Source organism: Prinia subflava, chromosome 1, assembly GCF_021018805.1.
Source record: "Prinia subflava isolate CZ2003 ecotype Zambia chromosome 1, Cam_Psub_1.2, whole genome shotgun sequence".
NCBI classification, from domain to species: domain Eukaryota; kingdom Metazoa; phylum Chordata; class Aves; order Passeriformes; family Cisticolidae; genus Prinia; species Prinia subflava.
The window spans coordinates 28906359-28924078 of NC_086247.1; the positions used below are offsets into that span (position 1 = coordinate 28906359).

The 17720-nt window shown below is 45.2% G+C and overlaps 1 protein-coding gene across 1 annotated transcript in view; it reads left to right on the top strand.

The window, feature by feature from the left end:
• Positions 1-13116: 13116 nt before the first annotated feature.
• Positions 13117-17720, top strand: part of ZNF704 (zinc finger protein 704) — an 88946-nt gene continuing 84342 nt past the window's right edge. The window contains exon 1 of the mRNA XM_063391986.1: positions 13117-13744. Within this exon, the coding sequence (XP_063248056.1) occupies positions 13469-13744 (276 nt within the window). The 5' untranslated portion in view covers positions 13117-13468. The remainder of the gene's footprint in view (positions 13745-17720) is intronic.

The window sequence follows — 17720 nt, forward strand, 5'->3', positions numbered from 1 at the left end:
AAGAACTCTGTCCCATAATGAAGAGCTCGGAAATTTGTTACAAATCATTATTAAAACAGAAAGAGAAAAGAAGGTATTAACAAGGCTTATAAATTTCTCACTAGTATGGATGCCACTGGTAAGGACTGCCCCAACCTAAGCAGAGACTCAGACTCCTCTCTGAGCAGTTTCTGAATGCCCAAAAGTAGTCATTGCTGAAATTACCTTCCTCTGGATCTGAAACAATTAGGCTGGCCCCCAAATGGGTTCAGTAACTCAGAAATGGTGTTTTGTTAGATTGTATGCTCACACAAGCCATCACAGAATGTAAAATCACTTTCTATTTATCTCTCTGCTTAAGAGATGATTAATAGTTTTCTGATGAGCTCCTGAAAAACTGTGTTCAGGATGTCTGAGAAGTGGCAGATATTGAGCATCTTGGACTGCCTTAAGAAAGAGGTCAGCTGCACTGTGACACCCAACATTGGAAAGAATCAGGGCTGCTGCCTGTGTGATTTCCGAAACAGAACATAGACATACACTATGTGGAACACAGGCAAGGTCCATCCAAAACTTTATGGATAACTCAAATTTTCCAAAAGACTGCAACAACACAACAGATCCTGTGGTTCCTAGAGGTGTCAGAGGCATTGTGTGTGCTGCACGGCTGATCTACTCATGTGCTGGATATAGATGAGTTTGACTCAAAGAAAAGTTGTTTTGTTTAGCTCAAATTGACATGGAATTTTTGGTGCATGTTTTCTCATGTTAGTCCAATTTCCTAACCAGAACTCTACTCATTTCCCCAAATGAACTGTCATTTACTTTCAATATGTACTTTTCCTCTTCTATGGAGAGCTAAGAGGGGTGATTTGCCTCTGGAGAGCAGGAAGTTTTCCAGGAAGGAATTGCAGTGAATTGCTTGAGGAAGCCAATGGCCTGCCGAGCTGGGGATTTCAAAAGCAAAAGAGAAATGGATTCCTCCTCCTTCTCCTCCTTTTTCCTTACTACTAAGTCAAAAAAAGAAAGTTCAAAACATAGTGAGACATACTTTAAGGTTTACTTTAGGTCTATCACTGACTCATTCTATTATTTTTCAATTGTAAGAGCTATTCAATTTATTTCTCCAGGTACCACTTGGTGTGGTTAAGGAATACAGTAAAACTGAGACTAATTTGCTGTGAATGCTAGTGCACTAGACCATGAGGCTCCGTGTCAGTAGAAAGCTGCATGTGACATGCAGATTACAAGCTATTCTGTATTGTCAAACTCAATCCTTCGTTCAAACAAATACATTGTCAGAACCCTAATTATTTCTGTTAGAAGTATTGCAGCTTGTTAGAAAGGGGCATAAAGTCTTTCTCGGCAAATTCTTGATCATCACATTACAATTCCAAACCATTTGCGAAACACACCGTTTAATTTACAGCCTGTTTCTCTCCATGTGGGCTCTAATTACAGAATCATCAATCATTATAGAGTATTAGCCCTATGATGAACCGTGCACTGCTTGGTTTGTTGTTTTTTTTTTTTCACTCTGGTCTGAAATTAATGCCATTAGTTTTTTCCTCATTATCTCCTGTTCCTCATAATTGCTGACAGCCAAACTGGAAAATGTTGCCTTTTATTCAATCATCTTGCAGTGGGAATTTTGGGCAGATACAGTAACAATTCTTCTGGCTTCATCTAGTACTACAGAGTTTCATGGATGAGTTTTGAAATTCTTAATTATCAAACAAATGTTCTGTGCATGCATTGGAAGCTGTAACTTCCCTGACTGTAACTGTGAATGGATTCAAGTTTGATCAATAGAAACATTTCTACAGGCCTAGTGCCTGTTGGTACATGTCTGTGTGCAAAACTTGTGGCTTATAATTATGCTCTGAGGGAAGAAACTCAGCGAAACAGTAATATCTCTTTCCATTGCTGGCGTCTTCAGGCCAGGTCAAAACATCAGAATCAAGGTGGCTGGAACATTATTAGAATTCAGGGGTTCAAGGTCTGTGGTTTTTTACCTGGAATGGAAATGCTGACAGCTGGAAGATGTTTAAACTACATTTGTGCTGGAAGCTACGTAAATCTGTAAAGGTGATGGGATCCCTGTGGAGCACAGCTGAAAACAGGTATGTGGAAACCCTGGCTCTGGTAAGAAGAGCTGGAGGTGGTTACCTCAGAGGAAAAGACCAGAGTCACCCTGCAGCAAAATGTCTATTTGAGTACAAAAATGAAAGTCAGTTTTTTAACACTTTTTAATGATACAAATCCCACCAAGCAAGATTTACTACATCCCTGGGCAAGTAATGATGCAAGGTGACCTCACATTGCTGGGTGGTACTTTGGACACCACCTTTAGTGAAACCTTGCCCTAGATTTATTACCCTGGCACCAGGTGTCTTTCCTGAGCAACATCATGAAGAGCAGGTGGGAGTGATCGGTGGCTCACAGCTCAGGCTGATCCAGCACTTGGACAGTAAGTGACAGCAATTCCTTCAGGCAGGCTGCTCCCCTTAAACACAATCTTTGTGGCTTATTGCTGTGAGTGTAGCACAGCACTGACACAGCTTTCTTGAAAGGCTTTTATGCCACCCACTTTGGTTTTGTGTTGCTGATGTCAGAGTGTGTTATGTACAGAAGCAAAGGCCCTGGCTGATCCACTGGATTCATCAGTGTGAATTTGTACTTCAGAGGACAGCACAGGCCTTTGGAATGCAGGTAAAGCTACTGAGCAGGACTAATCTTCAAAGAGTCACATAGAAAAATTTTCTGAAATATTATGAATAAATTTTATCCTTTGGTGTGCATGGGTTGGGAGTACAACAGCCTAATCCTGAACTAGGAGCAACTTCATTGTAGAGAAACTACCACCAAGGTCTATTTGGGGCTTTTTTCAGCCTTTCTCAATACTTCTCTTACCTATTTGATGTCTGTGTTGGTTGATCTGAATTTTCTGTAAACTGAGCTCTGAACACTTTTGCTTTTACTCTTTTAAGGAAGTCGGCTTAGTAAATTTCTTTAGTTTAATAAGAAATTCATTGTGCTCACCTATTTTCTGATACCAAAGTCAGCTTTGGAGATTAATTGCTGTTTTCCTGGAACAACTAAAGAGAAGTCTACTGCTTGATCTGGCAGCAACACAAGGCTTTTGGAATCTACTTCCGGAAAATTTAACCCAGTGTTTATCACTTTCTGTCTCGTATATCAAGATAAAGTAATACTCCTTGTCTTAAGAAATTTTCAGGAAAGAGAAAAATGCTGACCAGCAGTCTTTGAGAAAATTTAAAATTTGTCATTTCAGGATTCTGCTTTATTATACAAGGTTTTGTTCAATGCATTGACAGAAACAATATGATAAACATCAATATATGACGTGGTTTAGCCACAACATACTTCTTAGTAATATGAATGACAATAAACCCTAAACTGAAATAAAAGCAAAGAGGTGAAGGAGAGTTGTATTCAAGGATTAAAACCACAAACAAATGTGTTTATGTACCACAAAGCAACAACATATGAGTAGAGAAATTTTGAATTTAAACCCCCTGAATGAAATAGAGAATCTAATTGCAATGGGAAACAGAACTACTAAGGTATTATCCATTTAAAGGCAAGAACATGCATGAAAATGACTACTAAATCCATTGTCACAAATGTCTTTGAGACCAGTGAAGCGGAGATATTTAGTGACTTGGCATTGCTCAAAACCCACTAATCTCCATGAGCAGACTGAGATTCAAAGCAGACCAGAGAGCAACCCTTTGTTCATCATAATAAAGAATTTGCTGTATTCAAATGAAGTCACAGCAAAGTGGATGCGTGCCAGTGCAGCACCAGTGTTCCAAGAGAAAGGCAAGCTAGGAAATTATAGACCCTTCATCTCAATGTCTGCAATTTGCAAAATAAAGGGTACAACTGAGGAGAACACTTGCAAAATGCATGTGCAAAGGAGTATCATTCTCTGTAATCTACTTGTAGATAACTAGTAAGGTTAGGTGGTGTCAGTTAACTAATCTCTTTTTTGAAAGAACTATGCTACACTTTAGTTATTAAAATTAAAACACTCAAAGTAATAATTCATACAGCAGGCTGTTCATCTAATGCTCTGTGGCAGAAGAGGTTCATTCTCCTCTAAAATCAGTGCTGTTATTCTATAAGATCTTGAGCAAAATGGTAATCTGGGTCCCATGTCTCCTAAATTTGGATATTGCAGACAGCTGAACTAAGCAGCACAAAGAGCAATGTGACCACGAAATAGAGACACAAAAGGAAAATGATCCAAACCTTTAATAACAGCTGTATCAGGTATCTTCAGTACAGTTACCTGTGTCATGTCTAATTATCCCAAGCCTCTTTTACAAGGGTGTCTAGTCCTCTTCTTCTCTGTCTTAGTAAGCTGTCCATGAAGAAGAGTTGTGTTCAAGGAGAAATTATGAGGGAGTATTAGAAACAAAATTCTTGGCTTCATACACATCTCTGCTATTATTCACTGCCTTGGGGTTAGCCTCCCATTCCTACTACTTGATCTCCCTGCCCTTCCACTCTTCTTCTGTTGTCCCTCCTCTGTGACTAGAACCATCCTCTGCCACTCCTCTTTCTTCTTTTCTTTGTTATGCTTCCCTGAGCTGCTTCAGTCTGCCTTAGTTTTCCACTTTTGTGTTTATCCAAGTAACAGATTCCAAATTACTAACTCAGACAAGGCAGTAGGTGCTTCATTAGCTCTAGCTCAAGTGAAACTCTCTCTTGCCATCTAAACCAACCTTGTGCATTGTGTTAGCACTTTTTGACCAAATATCTTCCGTACCAATAGGACAAAAAGCCTCCATAAATACTCGTGCTGGCTTCTCCCTCTGCTCTGCTCCTTCCTGCTGCTCCATTCCTCCCACAATAAAGCCTGACTTGACAGTTCATTCAAATGAAAAGATATATATATACACACACAAGTTTGTTCTGTAAACACTTGAACCCCTTGTATTTAGTAACATGTTAATACCCGCAAGGTTTTAGTTTTGCTGACATAAACCATAGATTAAAATACAATACACCTCTACCAAAGGAAGCCAGAAGAACAGAAGAGCTGAAGCGTTTCTAAACAAAGTGCAACCATTTAGAAACAAAAAAATTAATTTAAAATACTTAGAAATTCGAGCCAAAACGTTACAACTGAAAAAATAATCATCAAAAAAAAAAAAAAAAAAAAAAGCTTAAAAACCCACCACTTTAAAATTCAGGGGTTTTTTACAACATCTTCCCCCTGAAAAGAAAACCAAAGCCCTAATCTCCCAGAAGAGAAATGAGTGAGACTGAGTACATGGAACTTAAGACCTTTTCCTGTTTCCCAGGGGGGTTGCTGCAGTTGAATTGAACTTGCCCCAGCCATTAGCTGCGACCTCGGCTGCATTTCACATTCTGCGTATTGTACGCAGATGCCACGGCGTGGTTAGCAGCACACGCGTGCACTTGTATTGAGCCCGTAGAGCAGGTAACTGCTCGGGTACGAGTGTCCCTACCGCGCTCACATCACAGGGGCCCTGGTTATCAATTTCAGCTCAACAATCATGACGTGTCACAGATCCTAGTTTGGGTCATTTGACACATTTGCCGATTTCTGCGCTCTGGTATAAAAGTTTCTAAACTTTTTTTTTTTCCCCTCACAGAGAAAGATTACAATGGCTTTATTTGGGTGTTTTTTTAAGGAAGCCAAGAGTATTACACAACCCTCCGACGGGTAAGCAGAGGAGGTTTTACGGTGTTTATTTATAACCCGCTGTGGCACCGATCACTGCAGAGCCCGAACCGCACGGGGCCACGGAGAGGGGCAGAGCGGAGGCGGCTGCTGGCGGGAGCTGCTCTCAGCCGGGACCAGCGCCCGCCCCCGCGTAGGAAATACGCAAGAACCACCGGGGCCGGGACACGGCCCCGCTTCCCTCCCGGGGGCCCAGCCCTGGGGCCGCCCCTTCCGAGGGGCCGGGCGGGGCCGGGGGCGTCCCGGCGGCGCCGCCGCGCTGCCCGCGCCCCTCCCGCGCAGCGCCGGGCGGCGCGCCGGGCCCGCCGCGCCTGTGTGCGGCAGGAGAGCCGGAGTCCGAGGCAAAAGCCGAACAGGATCGGGGCGGGAGCACGGAGCGGGGGCCGCCGCGGCTCGGAGCGGGGGCCGCCGCGGCTCGGCCGGCCCTCGGCACCCGGGGCGGGGCGGAGAGCGGGCCGTCACCGGCGGCGTGACAGCGAGGGGCATGGAGCTGGCGGGGACAGCCCGCTGCCATGGCGGTCCAGTTCAGTTGTGCGTGTCCAGCTCCCAGAGTGTGTGACTGGTTTGTTTACTCGGATTTTTCTTCAGGGAGGAGAGCAGGGTGGGAGAGGCCGGAAGAGGTCAGCCGCGTTTCCATTGGGGAACAGGACAGCTTGATCCCGAAGGAGGACGGGCGAGCGAAGCGGAACGAACAGTCTGGTGTGGCCTCGTTCAGCCTTTTAGGGAAGAGTGGGCGATCCAAAGTGACCATTTTTCTGAACACTCCCAAGGAGCTGACTGGAAGGAGAACCTCCAGAGTAACTTCAGTTTTTTCAAGGAGCTTCTCTGAAAAAACACCAAAACAACCAAACCCAACCAGACGAAAAACTCCACCAGCACCACAAATTAGCTTTTATGAACCACTGCACTCACTAGAAAACAGGAACGTGTACAACACGAAGTCTCCTCCCTCTCCAGCTAGTGAACTGGCTTGCAGCTGATTGATTGATGAAGGAATCCTTGAGGTGTGGGTGATCCTCAAGTTATCTGTCTATCTGGCGTTTCCCTTAAACTTTGGTTAGTGGTGTTTACTTGGAGCCTTGTCAGGGTGGTATGCAAGCAGAAAAAAGGAGTGCCTTTTTTCAAAGGAAAGTATTCATCTCCAAGATAAAGAATTTATGCAAATAAAGTTATACTACCTTATGATAGGTAGCAAGATGATCAAAATAAAATCGTACCTATTGCTTAATTTATTGCTGTAAATATTTTTATTGTTGGTGTTGACTGGCAGCTATGTAGTCGTTTTTTCTTGCTTCCAACAAGATTTACAAAGACGTTTCCATGTAAAAAGTGAGTCTGAAAGAAGATTTATGAGTCCTGTAGTATTTATGTTTTTCTGAGTGCCTGATCTAATTTGTTCATTTTGAAAGGAAAAGCTAGTTATTTCCTTTGTAATTGCTACCTCTGCAAATTCAGCTTTGACTTTCGGAATCAATCAGAGTTCTTTGACACTTCACCGAGAAAGAGGAAGTTGACATGTCAATCTTGCACTTTTCTTAGTATATATTTAATCTAATTTACAGGGGAAGTTCCACCTGAATTAAGACAATTAAAGAATACATTTGCTTAAAATAGCATTTTGATTATCATCTTTCATTTCCTATCTCCTTCCTTTATTTCTGGTGTCGTTTCAGGGATTGTTATTCGCATACATTGCTGTTACCTCACATGAATGAGCACAAACAAGATAGAAACTCCCTCAAATAGCTTTTTCTCTGTGTGTGTGTGTGTATGTAAGGAAACCCCAACTATGTATATATGGTTATTTCCATTTTGTGCTCAAACATCTGCATTTCAGAGGCCTATGTGTCTTGTGTATTTGCCCTCAGAGTAGGCTCTGTGGTTTTTTGTCCTGCACTGCTTTTTTTTCAGAAAAAGTGTTTTCTCTCTCAGGTTTCTTCTTTTTTTTTTTTTTGTTAGTCTTACTTTTTTCAAGTTCATCCCTTTGTTTTTCACAGTCTAGTTAATTTGACAAAAAGGGGAACCATAGTCATTGTATTAGCACCAGCTTGAAACTTTAGTGAACTGACCTCTTTTTTTCAGTGGGGGGACAAAACCTTTTAAGAGACATAAATATGTAAATCGTGTTAAAGCACTAATGGCAACAGGAAGATCTCTGGGAAGGGGTTTTTAGAAAGCCGTGCAGGTCTGGTTGGTGTTTATTCTCTCACAGTCCTAGGATGGACCTTTCGTTTCTGTACATTTCAGACATAGTATTTCAGAGTGGTAACTGAAAAGTAATGTTTAATGTCTGGTGAATTTTTCCACTTCATTCCGAAGCATGGCTGGCACTGGGACCTCCTTCACGCAGAAGGCACAGCCTCGTCTGCAGGGTGGCATTTTACTGCACAACAGGCAGCCGCAGCAGTGACCCCGTGCCCCCGCTCCGCTGACGGGCGGGGCAGAGGCGTGGCACAGAAGCGATGATTTCGCCTACTGGGAAGGGGGTCGGGAGGTTGCCACCTCTCCTTTTGAGCAGCATCTGGTAGACAATTTTCTGCCTAATATTGTCAATCATTCCCTTGTTCTTGAAGGTGCCTGGCTGTCCTCCCAGCTGGAGTGAGAACTTCAATGATCACTAGAAAGCAAAACAAATGCAAAGTTTACAAAGGGAGTGTGGAGAAGGCAGGTCCCCGAATAAAGAAGTTGGCAGGGGCTCAAATGCCTGGGATTATGAGGGAAGTGGAACACACACAGTTAGTGCACATGCTGGCTTGAATACCAAAGCTCAAACAAATACATTTGTTGCACACTAAAAAAAAAGTGAAAAGTGAATGACTAGTTGATTAGGTTATAGTTGAAAAAAATGTGATTAAATGTACAGTAAAATGAGGGTTTCTTTGTTTGGTATTGCTGCTAGATTTTTTTAAAGGCAAAAACTGAAGCATAGCATCAGTCTGGGAGGAGGCAGGAGCAGAGAGGATCTTGCCTCTAGTGATAAAAAGCTGGCATTCATGGACAAGAGGAAAAAATATTCAGATATTAAAGAAAATAACAAAAAAAAAAGTATTCTTTCCTTGAAGGCATATTAAAAAAGGGAGAAAAAAAAGAGGGCTAGCTGAGGCAGGATGTGGGATGGTCCAATGAAATGCCTTCTGTTGATGTAGCCGCCTGCTCCTGTAAGGTAAACTAAAGCACACCTGTACTAGTGCTTGTTAGCTGTGGCTAGTGCTCATCCCTGCTGGAAGCTGCACTGCTGAGTGGTGGTCCCCAGTGGAAGGAGCTCTGGGACCAGCGAGCAGGGAGGTTACAGAGTAGTGCCTCCTTCAGCATTACAGAAAAATCTCTGCTTTTTGAAGTAAAAGGAACTTGTTCCCTTGATGTGATGTCAGGCACGCTTTGCCTGCAGTCATGATCACAGTAGCAGCTGCTGAATAGACCAAAATGTCAAACAGATCAGTAAATAATTATATTAAGAATTTGAGGAATGCTTAACTGAACGATGGACTAAATGAAATGTTTGGGAAAAATATGTATCATAAGACAACTCCACCTGATGTTAATCAGCACAGTGTAGTTAAGGCAGTGCTAGGGAAAAACTGATTTTTTTTTTTTCTGTGACTAGTGCACAGGGCTGCCTGGTGGTTAGACAATAATTAAAGATGAACTGAAACGCTGTCAGTGTAATTCACCTTCACAGATTGCTCTAGAAGAACTTCTAGAGGGATATATATATGCTTATGTATACTTACCATTTGAATTGTCTCATGTGCCTTGAGAGAGAAAAATTTCATTTTAGGAAGTATGAACTGATTGTTAAGGTTAGAGGCAAAGAAGTATCTGAAACATTTCTGCTGTGTTGGAGAGCTGTGAACACAAAGGGAGTGTGGATGTGCACATTAACTTTTAATAAGCTTGGAAATCATTGACATGTAAACAGCTCCTATTCCAGCCAGAGCCTGTACTTATGTTAGAGGCATATTACGCTGTGGTACATTAGTGAGATATCTCTGCTGAGCTAAGTGATACAATATTACCCCGTATATTACAAGAATTTACTCGATGTCAGGCCATGGCTATGGGCCAGAATTGTTCAGCAGATCACCCAAGAGTGCTAAGACTGAGTCTCAGGCAAAAAGTGTTGATGTGTGATAGTGGATTATAACCTGTGTTTGACTCTTAACTGTTTGTGAATGTAAAGATATAGAAGACTGTATCTAGGACTGCCTGACTCCCTCCATAATTTAGCGCCTCTGGGAAGCACTGGAAGGACAGCAAGGGTTCAGCTTCAGCTCCATTCATACTGCAAGTCAGACAGACTGGAAGAAATGGAGCAAAGAGTCATTTCTCTTTTGTTTGTATCAAATATTGTGAGAGAAGTTATTCCTACTACAGCTCCAATCTGGCTCGCCTGAGAAGTGCTAGAATCTTTAACCAATCTGTTGCAGAGTTGTCAACACTGGCTTCTCATTGCATTTGATAACCCAACGAGAGTAAAAAACATTAGCAACTCAGATTACTAATGGAAAGCCAGTCTTCTCTAAACCCCTTTCCTGGGACTGCCCTGTCCATCAGCCTAGTGAACTCTGGATTGTCATCCCCTCTGGACCCCAAAACTATTTTGGCACCTCTCCCTCCACCAGAATTTGGTTACACTTTTCCTCTGTCACTCTGACCAACTTTTGTAGGGCTCACATGCTGTCCTGCTCTGCTTTGAGATCTGATGGGTCATGAACTGGTGGAGTCCTGTGGAGAAGAGGCAGCATTTTGGGGGATGGAGCATCCTCCTGCAGGCAGGCAGGCCTGGGATGTTTTGTGTGTTCCTGAGAACCTGCCTAAGCCTCTCTGCCTCCTGCCACCATGCTCCCAAACAGAGAACCCAGGTAAGCAATGCTTGACACAATTGTTGAACTGACAGCTAAAAGCCTGATAACTGGTTAACAAAGTCTGCTTTTATGTTCACCCACCAAACCTCGGGGCAAGAGGTGTCAAGTTAGCTGTACCTTACAGCAGGTCCCAGAACAAACCTGGCAAAAAAGGCTGAACAGGGAGTTCAAAGGGAGGCTGGAGTGTGAGCTGTCATGGGAGTTAACAGATGTGCCTGTACAAGCCCAGCTATCCCTTATCACCACTGTTTTCTGCAAGAGATTCTTTGGTTTCCATTCTGTTATTTGTGGTGGTCATGCTAGCACATATAATCCAATTCAGTGATAACACACTTGCTGCATATAGTTTCTAAATTTGTTTCTTGTTTTCCTGCAATTAAAACATACAGGACTTTGAAAAAGTTAAGAAAGTCTCTCAGCCTATGTGCCAGTATGTGGCATATAGGAATGGGACCCTTATAACACAATTATAACTCAGATAACTGTGAGCACAGGCCATTAGAGAAGATCACAATTAGATTCAGGTAGTATTCAAATGATATAAAACATTTCAAATAATCTGAAGACTAGGAGGTATTGGAATGATTCTATTTACATGCCTTTAAGGGATAAGGAACTATGCCTGTCATTGAAATTCATGTTGAAATTAATGTTTAAGGTAAAACCTAAGCATAACTCAATTATGTCAAATATAAACTCTAAATCTGAACATTCAATCTAGGAATAAAACCAAAAAAGCATTTACCTTTTTTTTTTCTTCCTTTCACAGATCTCTCCTTTACACAAAATCAGCTTCAAAATACTATGATCTGCTCAGCTAGGTGTCAAGAAGCTAAGTACACGTGTAGTGTCAGGAAAAAAGAACACCTTGTGGCAGCATGTACCAGGAGTTCTGGCTGCTGTTCTGCTGAGGTGGGCCGAGCTGACACTGCAGTGCAGCTGGTCAAAGCACTGGCAAAACATCTGGAAAAGACTTTTGGAGGGGTGGGGAAGTACTGCTGGAAACCCTGATATGCCAGAATTTGCCAGCAATTTTGTTGCAGATCTTGGCCCAAATCTGTGGAAACCTTGAAATAATGAATGAAAACAACTGGTTTGTGGGTTAGGCTGAGAGAATACAAACAACTTACATAGTTTGACATGAAAAGTAACTTCAGTATTTCTTTAAGAATGGGTACTGTGTTATGTATAATTTCTTGCCTAAAAAATGCTGTATGCTATATTCCAGAATAAAAAATCCCATTACTTTTTGAAAGGGATTAATGTACCTACAGTGAAGCTTGGCCCCATGCTGACCATATGTGTACATTTGGCCTGTTGGCAGGTCTCTAGAACAGAATGTGCAGGGAGAAAAGTACTGAATGCTGAGAAGGGAATGACTGTAATTCACTTGTAGATGGAAAAGAATATACATATGGCTCAAAAATAACATGTAAATGCAGACTTAAGACTTATTCAGGAAGATTTTAGGAAAAGCATGTGACAATCTTAAGTATAATTCAATCTCAGGAGGCATTCATGAATGGCATAGAAGCCTGTAGCAAATTTAAATGCTGGCCACAGTAACTTCAAACTGTTTAGAAACGATTTTATTTTTTAAAAAGCTTTTCAGAAAGGTATTTTAAAGCTTAAAGCACAGAATTTAAACCAGAAATTATTTCCCTAACTGTTCCAGGTAATTTTCTCCTCAACAGGGTATAGATACCACTGCTTCAATCATTGATCTTGAAAAAAAACCCAAACAATTTCTTAATTTCATTTCTTTTCCCCCAAAAGTCCAATTTTTTTCCCCATTTATCTTTTTTAGGGGGAGAAGTGAAATAATTTTATTTTACTGAGGCCTGAGAAATCTGGCAGCCTGTCCTGCAGGCAGAGGTTGTCACCGAATCAATTAGGTCGGAAAAGACCTCTGAGATCATCAAATCCGATGTATGACTGAACACCACCGTGTCAACTAAGTCAGAGTACCAAGTGCCATCTCCAGTTCTTCCTTAAGCACCACCAGGGACGGCGACTCCCTCCGCCACCTCCCCTGGGCAGCTCAGTCCCATGTCCAAACACCCTTTCTATGAAGAAATTCCTCCTGATGTCCAACCCAAACCTCCCCTGGCGTAGCTTAAGACTTTATCCTCTCGTCCTGTCACTGCTTATCTGAGAGAAAAAGCCACTCTCTACCTGGCTACAACCTCCTTTCAGGGACTCGTAGAGAACACTACGGTCCCCTCCTGAGCCTCCTTTTCTCCAGGTTAACAACTCCAGCTCCCTCAGCCACTCCTCACAGGACTTGTGCTCCAGACCCATTTCCAGCTTTGTTGCCCTTCTCCGGACGCGCTGCAGCAGCGCAATGTCCTGCCGGGCAGCGCTGGCCCCGCTGCCGTGTGAGCGCAGCGCGGGCGGGCAGGGCGGCCCGGCGCACCGGGGCCAGGCGGGTGGGCGGCGGGGCCGGCCTGCCCGCCAGCGAAACCCGCCCGCGCCTCCGGGCGAAGGCAGCGCGGCCCCAGCGCCCCGCGCCTGGCGGAGCCGCGGCCGCCGGGAATCCAGTCCGGGTTTTGGCGCCGGGGACCGGCGGCGGCGAGGAAGGGCGAGCGGGAGGGGACCGCGCGCTGCGCCCGACAGCCGGGCCGGGCCGGGCCGGGCGGGCAGCGGCGGAGGAGCAGGGCGCCGGGAGCAGGTGGGCGAGCGGCGGGGCGGCCGCGCCGGCTCCGGGCCCGCCTGGCCGCGGTCGCGGGCCCCCATGGCCGCGGCGCGCCCGCCGCACACACCCACCGCCGCCCCCCGGTGAGCGCCGCCGCCGCCCCTCGGGCACCTCGGCGGGGCCGCTGCCCGCGGCCGGGGCTGAGCGCGGCGGGAGGCGGCCGGGCCGGGCCGGCCGGGCGGAGGCACCATGCAGGCGCGGCGCTTGGCCAAGCGCTCCAGCATGGGCAGCCGGCGGCTGAGCGCGGCGGCACCGCAGGTAGACGCGGTCCGGCCCCCCAAGCCCGAGAGCGCCTGGAGGCCGCCCCGGCGGGAGGGCTCCGCTGCGGCGCTGGAGGAAGAGGACGAAGACGAGGACGTGGTGGTTGAGGTGGAGGAGGAAGAGGAGGAGGAGGAGGGCGGCCTGGGGAGCGCCCCCCCGGCGCCGGCCGGCCACGGCAAGGGCCCCCTCCGGGGGAGCCTGAAGGTGCGTCCCGGGAGGGCGCGGGGCGGGGGCGGTTGAGGGGCCCGGGCGGGGGTGCGGGGCCGGTCAGCCGCGCCGGGCCGGGCCGCCGGTGTCCCGGGCCGGGCCGGCGGGCGCGGGGGGCGGCCTGGGGCTCGCGGCGGGGCGGGGAGCGGAGCGGGCTGGCGCCGGGAGGCTGCGGGGACCCCGGCGGCGGGCGGGCCGGCCGACCCTCAGCAAGTCCCAGCGAAGCGGGCGGCGGGGCGGCTGGCCAAAAGCGGGCGGGGGGCGTGGAGAGCCACCGGGGTCTGGAGGAGTTTGAGCACTGGCGGGGCGAAGCGCGGCCGGCGGGCGTTGGAAGCGTGTTGGACCCGGCCGTGAGCGCAGAGCTGTTCGCAGAGCGGTGCCTGCGGGCCGTGCGAGCTGCCGGCGCCGGGCAGGGCTCCTGCGAGCGCCGGTGGCCGTGGCCAGGAGGCCTGGGTGGGCGACCTGGGGAAAGTTTAGGAATGCAGCCCTCCTGTGCAGAGGCCCGATTCGAATCCCGTGTCGAAGCGTGTGCGGGCAGTGCGCTGAAATCGGTGCGGTTTGGAACAACCTGATGAACACACCCACTGGCTGAGATCCCACAGATTTAGGCTTAATGATTTTATTATGAAGCGTTTTCGGTAATTATTTTTCTCTTGGGATAACCAGGATAGTAGGATTAAGTCTGTGTATAGTACTATAGAGGATTTGTGTGATAGATATGCACTGTTTATGGAAATTAAATGTGTATGAAAGTTTAAAGGCCACCCATTTGGATTGATTTTTATTTTTTCCAATCTAGGTAATAATTTTTACTTAATAAGAGTTCAAGGCTGGATAATTAGGAGTGCTGTATCACCACTGGGGTCTCTCCTGTATCCACAGATGGGGAAAACGAAGGAAACAAATCCAAAACAAACAACACACAAAGGAAAATAGAAGCAGAAATGCAAGTTATCCCCATATTACTTCAGAGCAGTTTTGTTGCAGCACTGAGAGGCTCAGTCTGACACAGTTGGGTCATGGGGCTGTGGCTCTTCACTGAGCCTGTGGAATGCCATGAGCTGTGGTTCTGGTGTCTGGGTCAGCCCTTCCATGGTACTGAGGCCTGCCAGGCTGAAGCAACTTTGTTGCTACAGAACCAAAGCTTGACACTTGAGTGGTAGCCGTAGGATGAAGAGCTTCTGTCCCATCATTCTCCCCTTAGTAGTGAAAGCCTTAAGTGGTAGAGGAGGCTTAGAGGAACTTCCTGTGTGTACCTAATGGCAAAAAAGAGTGAAATTCTCAAGGGGAGCACAATAAACTGAAATATAAATGGACGACATAGGTATAATCTGCATATAATGTGGGAGGGTACTGTCCTCTTTGTCAACCCTCAACATGCTTGCAAGTAGTAGGACTGTTAGAAGACGCTGGTATTTCTGCCTTACACTTAGTAGTATGTGGACATACAAAAATATTGTGCTTGCAAGTGTTTACTTCCTTGAATAGTAAACCTACCCCATAGGTGAGATGAGTGTAGTAATGCCTATTAGTCCATTTTTAGTGTATGTAATAAACTGTCAAGTCACCATTGATAACCAGGTGCACGTGTTTACCCTCCTTGGAGGACTGTTTCTAACTGTCATTACCTGCTCAGTTTCTGCTTTCTCTGTTTATACTTTTGAGTATTATAAACTATGAGGGCTTAAAATTTAACACTGTAAATAAATTACCTTTGATCTCTGTATATTTCTTTAGAGATTGTTAGTGTGGGAGTTCTCGAAGTATAATGGGAGGGTTCTTCCAAGTAACTTTAAAGCAACAGATTAAACTTCTCTGCCTTTGGCATTGTGTTTCTGAGTGCTTTTAAGCCTGAAGCAGCTGAACTGCAAAGGTGCTTCCCAAAAGTAGCTCTGGCTATGTGGCCCTGAGTGTGTGGGAAGGTGGGTTTTCCAAGCAGTTTGTTCTGGAAATGAGAGAAGCAGGCATAAAACGAACACGGAGGTCCAACTGCAAAGCACTGGGAGGGATAGCACTGGCACAGTCAGGTTGTGATTTGTCAACTGGAATTCATTCCAAATGGAGAAGTGGCATGGAGGCAGCAGCACTGGATTCCCAGACCTGGGCCTCTGAACGGGGGACTGGGAGCAAAGTATATTGAGGGGTGTCCCCTCCAGAGAAATGGCATAAATTGCAGTGACCAATACTCTTCATAATAAGAGTAATCCTAATGAGCTTCAGAATTTATTTGGACTTGAAAGCAAAGTGACCTGGGTTTTGTAGTATATGCTATCTGGATAATGCAATTAAGAAGCGTCACATGGTGTTCTGGTGTGTATTCACATGTACACTTGATGTCTGTGCCCTTGGGTCGAATGCATTTTCAAGCTAGAGGTTTCAGGGGCTTGTGACAAAGTCACTTCTCTGGACTGCCTGTGATATATGGATGAAAGCACCATAGGGTCTGCAATGGAATTAATATTGTTAAAAAGTGCCTGAGAATTTGGTACTCTAGTCAAAATCAGCGAAGTACTAGCACTATTAGTTCTTACAGCTATATTTTCTAGATTTCCACTGTGTGGCTGCACCTTTAGTAGTCTGGTTTTGACCCTTGCTCTTAAGCATGGGGATAGACAGGAAGAAGTACTTTATAAAGATAAATATTATTTCTCCAATTTCTGAAGTCATGGAAAGAGAGAACATATATGACAAAAAGAGAGACTGGTGATCATGGAGAAGATACAAAAATTGTGTCTTTTGTTGCTGTATCTGTGTAGTTGTCCTGAAGGAGGACACTGGAGAGTGTTTTTGTTGCTTTTTCTCCCCTGCTATGCTACCATGCTGGAAGAGGCAGGAGTGTGCTGTGTGTGGCTGGTGGGTAATGGCAGAATAGCCAGAGAGTCTTGGAGAGCCTGTAAAGCCTTGTTGAGAAGTGCTGTGTTTTCTTACTTTGTCACTAGAGATTAATGAACTAGTTCATTAATCTCTGTATGGAAATGAATTACACCAAGGTGCTGATTATGCAGACTCATTTTGCATGTGAAACTCTTTTTGTACAGCCTGTATTTGCTTTGACTGCATTTGGCTTTTCAGCCATTTGAAATGAGATGAAAAAGTATAAATCGTGTAATTGCTAGTACTTTGTCCTGAAGCATGGGTTAATTCATCTTTTGTATGCAGCCTCGTTCATATATCACAAGCAGCCATGTTAGTACCATGCTGGGGTTCATGCAGTCTGTGGAAACTGCTGAGTTTGATGGTAGAGAAAGGAGTTTTGAAGTAGGGTCCATCAGCAGTCTCCAATGCTGACTTTATCTGATATACTTAGAAGAAAACCCCACTGCCGGTAGCAGAGTTATGCTAATTTGTCTAAACCATTAGAGTGCTATCTATGATTGAGAATGTGGGCTAGTAGTGAACATGGGCTTGTGATAACACACCAGCATGTTGCAATGTTTTCTCTACTGTTACAAATAGTAAAGGGGTTAGTGCTTTCTTCTGTTCAGCTCAGTTGAGTTGCAAGTTTATATCCAGCCCAGTAACTGTCCCCAGGCTATGAGTATGGACACGGGACATTCCTAATCCAGCTGACTGTGGGTGCTGCACCTGCTCCTCACCTATGGGACTACCTGTTCCAGATACATGCTTGTTTGTGAGCACCTCTTTGTAGTTCAGAAAGATGAATTTCAGAAGGATGAAGTCGATTTGATCCTGCAAATACATAGCTCCCAAAATGATGAAGAGTCTGAAAACTAAAGGCCCGGAGAGCTGTGCAGTGATGGTGGAGGAATATAAAAGCCAAAGCAGCGTAAGCAAGGCTTTAACTTCATGCTTACACTTTAACATTGTGCTCAGTTTTACCCACCTTATGAAGTAAAATTTATGACAGGTGCAAAGTAAGGAGCATGTGCAAATCTGTCCCAGAGGTTTCAGAGTGGGGATGGCAGACATTGGTAGGAGTGCCTGAAAAATTATGCTTTTGGACACAGTTTTT